Here is a 10,639-nt window from a genome sequence, read left to right on the forward strand (position 1 = left end):
CTTTATCTGAACTGTTTCAAGGTAAAAGATGTGAGGCAGGGGTCATTAGGAAATGTGTTGTCTGACCAACACATTTATTATTTATGCAAAGGTGTGAGTTTGTGGCACATCAAAAACTGCTGCTAAATGTCCTGATACCCAAAACCATTAGAATTATGCACCAACTTGTTACTGGTTCAAAGGTTTACTGTCAAAGGTTATTGACTTTTATTATGATTTTTTCCACTTCCATGGCTGTGTTCAAAATAATATTAGTCTAGACCAATAAATCAAACCATTTTTGGCAGAAATTGTTTCTATGTGGGAAATGATTTACGAGCATTAGAGTAATTGAAATCCAGCAGTCGTGACATGGAGACTGTAGATATTCTAACTGAAATGTATTCTTGCTGAAAATCTGAGTAAAATGACTTGTTTCAAAACAGCCAATGATGATGAAGACGGTCTAGAATTACGTGTTAGGTCTGTAACATTTAGATCATTTCTATGTGAAGCTAGTCTGGTCATTGCTTTCCTATGCAATTCCACTCTATTCTCATCTCTCTTCCAAACTCTGTCAGGGATTTCTCCTATTGAACTCGATTTCTCAGGATTCATGTCATCTGGGCCAATCAGCAAACAAAAGGAGGAGTTGTGAACATTTCTTTTTTAACTGTAATCTGCTTGTGGTTGTCGTTTTGTAAAGGGGGAGGAAGAAGTGAAGAAAGCCATTCATTCAGAGTTGACCTCGCTTCAAAATATTGAACAGTTAAAGGGACAGTGAGAGGAATGTTTAAGACATTAAACATTAAACCCTACTCCACACAGCACACAGTGTTTGGCAAAAGTTTACTGATTTTCTAGTTGGCTCAGTTAGTTTCTGGTAAGCTTCATAGCATTTCTTCTTCACATTTGAGCCGGTACATTTCATACAGTCTGCCACTGGCAAACTTTAGCGATTTAGTGAAATCAGTTCCAATCATTTAAAACTTCGACAAAGACCGCGCCTCCAGCAAGCAATTGTTTCTTTGTAGCCGAGGGTCCAGACCCTCTGTCCGAAGCAAAGCGTAGAAGAAGAGGCTGCTTTTTACCAGGCTAAAGTGAAGCAAGAACCTCCCTCCAAGTCCCACTCTGGTAGATGCTTACAAATAAAAGTGTAACAATGTGGTTAATAAAAAGCTAACAATAAGTTACTTACAACAAAGACCTTGTTAGACTTGTTAGACTAGGTCAGAGGTGGCAGTGTGTAAATGGATACAGACATGGAGAGAAATGTACAACAAGATGTAGAAGAGGTTGAGAAGTGCAGACGAGATGCCTTAGAGGTGGGTCTTTAAGAGTTCCTTCAAAGTACCCGGGCTCAACACTGTTCTAGCATGGCTCTGTAGATCATTACATCATCTTGAAACGACACATGATAACAATCTGAAATGTCTGTAACAGGCGTGGGGACTGCTGGCCAACAATCCTTTGACAAATAGAGTGACCGAGTTGTGACAATCTTTGGTGACAGCTTTCAAGTATATGGGAGAAGTTCCATTAAACAGTTGTCTGTGACTTAAATTTAATTTGAAATTACATGCAGAGAAGGTTATGATTTGTGAGAGAGCACACTGACTGGCCAGAACACTGTAGCAACACAAAATCTTACCAAGTATTTTTGGTTTAGTTTGTAGTGTAAATATCTCAGAACACTTGGATTACAAAAAGTAACTTTTCAACAAAATCCTGAAGCTGATTTTAAGTAAATAATTCCTTAATATTGATGAAAAAGTTCTAGTTCCACTGGCAGATTATTTTACTTATAACACATTTTCCCTATAAAGTCTAGAAGGTAGCACAGCAGTCTAAGAGGCTAACATCAGCTTGTCATACTTGTGTTCCTTATCAAGAGTGGAAAAGTAAAAAGGGATAACATTCTGTGCAATAAGCACTTTAAAACTACATTTATATTTTTTGGTTATATGTTTTCTATTTTTTCTGTTTCAAAATCAAATAATTACTTTAGATAGAGCTGTTTTTAAAAAAAAATGTTTCCTGTTTTATATAAAACCATATTATATCTCCATTTACTGAAGGCTATATCCGCCCGTGCATGTGTGGCAGTCGGTTAAAATTGTTTTCAAAAGTGTGAAAGAACAGAAGAACTCCTAAAGCTAATCCCTAATCTGGCATGAGCAGAAATACATTTTACTCAAGTATTTATTTGGTTAAAACTGCCAACAGATACATTTATAAGTCAATAACACAATATAAACTTATTGGAACCCATGTTTTTGCTCTGATGTAGGTTAAAAAAAATAGGACAAAATCTCAGAAAGAGGGAGTCCATCAGTTGCAGCAGTTAATCTGATAATCCCTGCTGTGTCCTGTGAACGTTTTCAGTACACCAGGTACAAAATGGCCTTTGGCTCATCCAGCTGTTATTATTGCAGCTCTCCATTAACATCATTTCAACATGCTAATCCCTTTCCTTTGAGCAACTATAATACAATTTGTCTCCTCACTATGAAACCAGCTTAAGTGAATTGAAAATAGAAGTATGCATGGTGCAAAAAAAATAATAATATTATGAAGTCATGCCTTAACTGTCACGATGACACCGGCGTCCTGATGGACCCATTGACTTACATGCAAGCATTTTGAAGGTGACAGTTAAGGGGTTTTAACATGTTAACCTGAATTCCACAGCAGCTTATTTACATTTACATAAACATCTTTGATCAAAATTTAAGTCTTTTGATCAAAATTGAAACTGACACGCATATCTGCCAGAGATATGCATGGTGGATGAGCTGGAGGAGAGAACAATCCCTTTTTCTTCTGTGGCGTTCAGTGACGCTGGAACTCATAACACCGATCAGCTGACAGAACAATGAGACACACAGAGCTGGGACGGCGGCTTCTGTTAAACATGTTTCATTTGCTTCGAATGTGTTTGTTACTAGTAAAATTGTTGAACAGCTTCTGTTATCTTTATTTTTTATTTTTTTACCTCTTTCTCAGACAATTGAACTTAAAGAAATAGTTCAAATTATTCTAGCTAGCGCCACTGTGGTCTGGGGGCTGCTCCTCTTGTGTTTCCGTGGGGACTGATCTGTGGGGCCAAGGCTTGACTGGAGACCCCAGCTCTGGGGGAGGAGCTTTGGTTAAATAGGTGGTGCTTTGTATGAGCAAGCAGTTATTCACCCCTGAATGGTTGCCAGGGGAGATTTGAGGATTTCACAATCATGTATGAAAGAACCAAAGAACACTCCAGGTATGTTGTTGATGGGGGAATAACATTATAATATGATGTAAAACCCAAAACATGATTTTTCATAGTGCCCCCCTTTAAAGTGACAGTTCAGATTATTTAGAAACCATCAAACATTTGTTGAAGGTTGTATTTAGATATTATGCACCAAAAATGTATTAATAATCACACTTTATTTGAAGAAAGAGAGAGAGAAAGAGAGAGAAACTCTGCAAACAGATTAAGTCAGGTACATTATCATCACATATTCCCAAAAGTATTGGACTCCAAATGCCCCAATAGTCTGCAATAAGTTGTACTCTGACTCCCTGAAAGCCGTGCTTCTAATGTTACTCTTTATTCATTACAGTTGCCGCACTGCACTGTACCTTATGATTCTGTGTGGTGTTCCCAATATGGACTCCGGTATCTCTTGGGTTTCACTGCCAACTCTACTTATCAAAGCCTGACTCTCTTCAGTTGCACTCATTGGCTTGCCGTTCTGTGTGGCTTGAAGGTTTTCTTGAGCAGCAGATCCAGGCTCACGTCTCTGTGAGCCCTGGCTCCCACTCCCAGCGATGGAGCCGCTCTGAGACTCCGACCGGACTTCAGCTCCGCTCTGACACTCCGACCGGACTTCAGCTCCGCTCTGACACTCCGACCGGACTTCAGCTTCTTTAGACGGGTCATCAGCAGGCGGGGGTGCGTCCTCGCTGGTCTGAAAGAGTTTATTGTATATTATTATTAAAAAACAATGAATTATCAAAGTTCAAAAACCACAATGGAAGAAGATACCAAAAAGGGTGAAACAACAAACAAAACAATTAAACATAAGAAATTCTTCTGGTTTCTCAGTTTTACAGTTTCACTGCTGCTCTTATTTGCTCAGGTATGAGAGTTAATAAAATACAGTGTTTACCAACTTACTGGCTTTTATCCGAAAAAAGGATTAAAAGCCAATAGAAAAATTACTGCATTTTGCAGTCATTTTTTTCAGTGTATTTTCTATATTTACATATTTTTTTCAGGTTCATTATATTCATAGTTTCTCAAGTAATCATTTTATGTATATTTTTTAATTTGCCATCTGGGAGAAGACTTCAGCATAGAAGCAGAGTCTGTGTTAACCTTTATGGTCCATTCAGTTTGACCAAGATCCCAGGTGGAAATACGAGGAGGAATGTCCTGATGCTGGAATTCTGACAGGGAAAGTTGGAGATTGCTGAGCAGCTATTTACTGTACAATGTCTATTTTTAACCTTTAATGTTTGAAGGCACAACATAGAGACAAATACATTGTTATCAGGTTGTATTCCTCCTAGTGTTTACATCCAAAGCAGCCAGTCATACAGGTTTGCTGACGTGGAAGTAAAACAGGTTCAGTTCTGGAATAACAGTATGAAGGTCCAACTTCCCAGAAAATTCATTTGCATTATTGTCATTGTTAGCAGTAGCAGCCAGCTTGATTAGCAGCCAGAACAATAGCCTAAAAGTAGGCAACTGTATCTGCTATGGACTGGCGACCGGTCCAGGGTCGCCAGTCATGTTCCAGGGACGGAGATTCAAATTCAATTCACGTTCTTCAGATCAATCAAAATTTGTGTCAAACATTTTAGTTGGTCTTCAGCAAAAAAAAAAAAAAAAGTATTTGTGCTGCTTTTGCTTTGCAGATATTTACAAATGTTTAAAGGTCAAAAGATCAACCTCCACCCCCACATGACCCAAATCAAATGAAATTGGTGTCTGTTGTTTGCAATGTTTGTGCAGGAAACTTTTTTGTTTGTGTGTCTTTTTAAAGATATTGATTAAAAAAATGTTTCTACGGGTCACCAGGGGTCAAGCCCATCCCCCTCAATTACACAAAATCAAACACAATTGGTGTCAATAAACTCTGCTATGTCGGTGCTGGTTTGTGCTGATGAAATGTGCTGTGTTTGCTTTGAAGATATTAAAGTTCAAAAGTCAAAAGGTTGACCTTTGACCTTGTTTTATTTGAAGGGGGTGGTAAGGTTAGTTGACCTTTCATGACCTCTTTAAACATTTATTTATGCTATTAATGATAACAGAATAAAGAAAACAAAATTTGCTGCACAAACGTAGCACAAACATTTGACACCAATTTTGTTAGCTCTGAATTTTTTTGGGGGGGAGAACTTCACTCAGGCAAAACCCAAATAAAAACACAATTAAAGTTGTTTCACGCAGTAGGATTCTGTGTGTAGCTGCAGCATTGTGAACCTTTTCCTAACTTTTTAAAGGCAGAAGCAAGAATCAATGAACTAACTTATTTTTAGCTGCAAGCCTGGAGACAATAACTCGTTTTCTGCCAGTGCTTCTGAATGATTATTACGTAATGCCGGTGATGACAAACATTGCAGTTTCGTGTTGGGTTTTGGGCTAAGTGCAGAAAGTTCTAGGATGTTTTCATTAAGTCATAGTGGAAGCTGTTTGTCTTTCCAAAAGTAAAAATAGTGGAAATCAAAAAACGTTTTTAAATTTGCACTATGATTCAAGAGTTTTTCTTCTTTTACTCACAGAACATCGAGAAATCACAGCGTTTGAGATTTGTGTGAATTTCAGATTTCTGACTTGCTTTTTATGTTCTGTAGGCCACATCTAACAGGAAACGCTTTTGTTAAAACATGCACTTGTTGGCATTTGCTTCCTTGTTTTGTTTGTTTTCACATATTTTTTTTCCACATTATTGGGCAAATCCCCACAAATGGTTTAATTTTTAACTTACATGTAGTGGTTTATTTATATGGGATTCAGGGAAAGAATCTAAAATATCACCAGAAGACACTGCATTTAGCACTTCACATCTTATATTGGTATTAATTTCCCGAAGGAAAAAAGGGAAGTTGTTTATTCCCAAAGCTCTCCAAGGTGACTTAATTACTCTACTGGGGCTCCTGTTACTTGGAAAGAAGAAAAAAAGAGAGCCTATTGTGATTCGCTTTTCTCTCAGTTAAAATGTGCACAATCTGCTTATACAGAAGATACAACATTAGAAGTGTATCTCCTTCGAGTCATTACTAAAGAAACGTCCTCAAAATGTTTTGTTTTAAAAAAAAAGGAAATTTAGGCCTGAAGATGTCCAGTTGTGAAAATAAATTAGGGTATCACATGAGAGCAGAGATTTTTTTAAGGTTAGAAAACACAGATTTTAAAGTAAGAAACTGAAACAAAAAAACCCCTGACTGAACATGATTAGAACACTGTTATGGGCCTTTTTTGTTTTAACACGTATTTATTTTTAAAGTAGAACAAGAAGAGAACAAAACAGTTTCACAGAACCAAAGGGAAAATTAAGAAGTGTATAGTCTGTTAATCAACTCTAGTTATTTAACTTTTATGCGTTTATCCGGGGGAAAGCAGCCCTAATACAAATTGCCCTGGATGTTCAAAAAGTTTATTTTTTACAATTTCACTTATCTCTTTAGCTACACACTCCCAAAACTTGGATATGCAGCAGCATTCCCAAAACGCCAATTTTTATCTTTCAATGGGCCTTCGATGGTCAAAGACATCAGAGAGCCTTTCCTTCATTCTGAGTGAAAATATCATCAATTTGAGAAGCTTTGACTCAGATTTCTGACACCCTCATATATGTGTGACATACCTGGTTTTCCAAAAATATTTTCTGTGTTTTGCAGTCTCGTTTGGGAAGACTTAATTAAAACCTCAGCTTTGTCCTCCATCAGCCCATGCAAGGCCTGCAACTATAAGGATGTTTGCAGAGAGCACTTAGCTGTGACCGGCCCTTTATGAAATGAGCCGCAAGACTCATTCAAAGGACACAATGCAAATATTTTCAGCTCCAGGAGATGGTAGTAAAAGACAAATCTACTGCAGCACAGATGGGACTGTTTACATTACTAACAGCCGTGAAATTCAGGCCCACAAGCATTTTTTATTTTTTTAATATACCAATCAATAGTTATGTTTCCATCCAAACTATAGCAGACAGGGTGAACACCGAGTCCTTTCAAAATCTCTGACGACTATAAAAGTTATCTAGTGTACCTCAGAACTCAGTTCAAATGTATCCCAGTTACTCTCCAATTACTGTGTACAGTATTGTCACGAACAGAAGAGAGAGAACATCTGTGCTATACTCCCCAGGGCAGTTTCGGAACCATTCAGACCTGAATTGGGACCGAAACGCCTCATGTTGCTTGGGTTGGTAAACAACTCTGAGGTGAGAACAACCTGAATGACTCACAGTCACAACAAAAGGATCAGTGACTCATGGTAAAACCATCTACCGGCAGAACTTGACCCTTTAGAAGTTTTACTTCCTGCATGTGTTAAGTTACATATACTGGGTCAAACTGAATGAAAGGTGAAAAATCTACCAGGAAAAGACACAAAGCCCCATTATTAAGGCATCTGGGACTACCGAGCCCTGGACGTACATAAAGAAATCTTAAACATGACAACTGCTATAATCCATCAATTTGTTATTGTTGAGTATTTTTATGGATTTCTAATTGATTTGTTGTAATAATTAGACCAACCAGATCTCCCATATGTAGCTTTTCATGGTCAGAAATAAAAAAAGTCAATCTAAAGTTGTACCAAATTAGCATAAAAGCAAATGTCTGGTGGTGCCGATGGCATAAGGAGTTTGTTGTGTAATACTTATTATTACAGAACATCTTTTCACATTGATATAATTTGGAGGAATACAGATAAAAACAGCTTTGATTTGACTGATAAAATAATTGAATATTTAAACGCATAATTGTAATTGTGAAAGTTGTAATTATTTGGCTAGAGAGCCACATATAAACTTATGGTGGGCTGGATTTTGCCCCTGAGCCTTGAGTTTGACACATGTGCTCTAAATGCTCCACCTAGCTAACATTCAGTCCATGTGAGATAACATGAGGGTAGCTTTAGACACTAACTGGAGTTTAATAACCATTAGATATCATTTAAAACACAGTCTGAAATAATATTTTGCAGTTTTTCCATCTTAGCAAATCAGGACTTAGTTATTGCCTTTCATATGGAATAATGGATTCATCTTGTGGTCTGGAATATTGGAGACAATTTTATTTCAGTCTTTTATGGTGGTAAGTTATGCCACTTATTATCAGGAAGGGAAAAAAAAGATATTCACAGATAAGTGTGCTGATGTTCAGACAGTACTATGTTATTCCTGCCATAAAATTACAGATTTGTTGGATTAACACACTCCCACACGCCACTTGCAGTGTGACCTCAACATTGTATGTGACCTCATACAATGTAAAATTTATGACATGCTGTTTAAATTGTTAAGCAATCCCAGGGACTACTAGCTAACAAGAGCAAATTTTGTGTCCATGTAATGCTTTATGTACTCTGTTTTTCTTTTAAATAAAAAGGAAAAAAAATGTGTTTGGAAGCATTTTGCTGTTTTATTATTACTCTCCCCCTGCAGTGATATGGCTAAGGACCACTTCCTTAGCCATATAAGGACCGCTATTATAAATTGCACAGTCATCATAGCCACATTTAATTAGCTTATAAGCAATGTTTGTACACTTGAGACAGCAATAAAGTCACTTATTTAGAACAATAATAGATACAGAATGTTCAACGACGCAGTAGACTATGAGGTTACCAGGCAACAACATGAACTGTGGTAAGAGGACGTTGATGGAAGAGAACCCGCTGAAGGTGAAAGTCCACCAGTAGAAGCAAGATAAAAGTCATGTGTATGAAAGTGAGGGGGGAGACAGGTGGGAAAGTGAATCTGAATGAAGCCTGAAGGCCGCGGTATGTGTCAGAGCAGACACGATGGAGGTAAAAGGTTCCAGACCAGGAAGAAGAACACACCTCTCTGCACTTTGCCTACTGTTAGCCACTCCTTAACCCTCGGACACAGTGTCTTGCCCACGACCAAAAAAAATAGATTAAAAACAAATATAAAAGCAGCAAATTATGAACACCTCATGAAAATCAATTTTGAATTTTTTTTTAACACAGCACATAAAATTGATTTTGGTTTGACTTGATTTATGAGAATCAGACTGATTCATTTTGGCTGCAGAAAAATTGTTAGTAAATTTTCACATTCCTCAAAATGCTGGACGAGGAAAGAGTAGCAGTCAGGATGTGCAAAAGGTTTGGAGTGACGTTAGGGACAAGATGGAGGCAGATAATCTGTTGTGGAGATCCTTCAGTAAGGGAGCTGAAAGAAGAAGGTGAATGTATCAAACTATTTGTGTGGACCTGACCTTCTTGTCAACATCTGTGTTCCTGCTGCCTCTGCCTGATTGGGATTTCCCCTCCTCTGGTGGGCAGATTCCCCACAACTTGAGTCTCCTGAGACCGTCCTTTGAACGGGCAGTTGGGTCGATGTGGTTGGCTGGGATACGAGTCGGTAAATCCCAAGTGCCCTTAAAATCTGGCCAGGTTATGCCTTTCTGTAAACCGCATTAAAGACAAGCAGAATGCTCCAGTCAGAGACTGCCTCAAACAGAAACAGAACAAGTAAGGAGTTTAGTACGCAGACCTTCACCCCTGGGTGCAGATGACCCCTGCTGTTCACAATGAAGGAGGTGTGACCCACGTGTGCACTGGGTCGCTGCAAACAGGGAAACCCATAATATCGTCACCTTCCCAAAATTATATTTTTTTCTTTCTCTCTTTATTTCTTTCCTTCTTTCCATCCTTCTTTCTTTTATTTATTTATTTATATATTCGGTTAAATAAAAATAAATAAATAAATAAAACACTTTTAGGAAAAGATTACTTATGCCTTTATTAAGGCGACGATATTTACAGATAATCATAGCTAGAACAAGCTGTTGATTTCCATAACTACCTCTTTAAAGTCTTTAGACTGACACCAGTTCAGAAGCCTCTTGGATCCGAAGGTGCCCTCGTACTTTTATTTAAAATAAAATAAAATAAAATACTTTACTAAGTTATAAAAACAATATGTAATTCCTTGCCATTTTCACGAAGTGAGTTTACCTGGTTGGCTGAGAAATTGGAAGACATTGCTGCATCTGCTACCGTCCGAATCTGTTATGCTGTTGACTGGTCGCTTAGCAACTCCGTTAATCTGAGTGCTTCTGAAAAAAATAACTACGGAAACCATCTAGGACAAGGGAGATTTTGTTATTATATTTGTACTACCTCGCAAACGGTCTCTCAATAAATTTGCAAATGCACTCTGCTCCATAGTCAGAGATAAATGTCAGTTTAAAATGTGTACAACTTTAAGTTTAGCCACGCAAAATTGTGCTCACATATTCCTCACTCTTGGGTCGAGAGAAGTTGTTGAAAATCAATCTTTTAACGCGTGTTCATGTTTGCCTGGAAATAACAGAAAAATAATCCAAGTACTTTGGAAGTTTTCTCCCCCTTTCTTACAGAATGTTTCTGTTTTGTTTTTGAGGGATGGCCCTTAGTGCGTTTAAGAAA

The 10,639-nt window shown here is 37.8% G+C and overlaps 1 protein-coding gene across 2 annotated transcripts; it reads right to left on the reverse strand.

Moving 5' to 3' along the window:
- Nucleotides 1–3,549: 3,549 nt before the first annotated feature.
- cfap126 (cilia and flagella associated protein 126) lies at nucleotides 3,550–10,298 on the reverse strand. Of its 2 annotated transcripts, XM_008412884.2 has the most exons (5): nucleotides 10,187–10,298; nucleotides 10,035–10,097; nucleotides 9,723–9,794; nucleotides 9,445–9,633; nucleotides 3,550–3,932 (listed from the first exon to the last, which is right to left on the reverse strand). In XM_008412884.2, exons 1-5 carry the CDS (start codon nucleotides 10,211–10,213, stop codon nucleotides 3,579–3,581), a joined length of 705 nt encoding a protein of 234 aa, XP_008411106.2. In that variant the 5' UTR covers nucleotides 10,214–10,298; the 3' UTR covers nucleotides 3,550–3,578. The 2 variants fall into 2 exon arrangements, with proteins under 2 accessions (XP_008411106.2, XP_008411108.2); XM_008412886.3 differs by lacking the exons at nucleotides 9,723–9,794; nucleotides 10,035–10,097 and having other exon boundaries at nucleotides 10,187–10,276.
- Between the last annotated feature and the right edge of the window lie 341 nt (nucleotides 10,299–10,639).

This window comes from Poecilia reticulata, chromosome 7 (genome assembly GCF_904066995.2).
Source record: "Poecilia reticulata chromosome 7, P_reticulata-male-v2, whole genome shotgun sequence".
Taxonomy (NCBI): domain Eukaryota; kingdom Metazoa; phylum Chordata; class Actinopteri; order Cyprinodontiformes; family Poeciliidae; genus Poecilia; species Poecilia reticulata.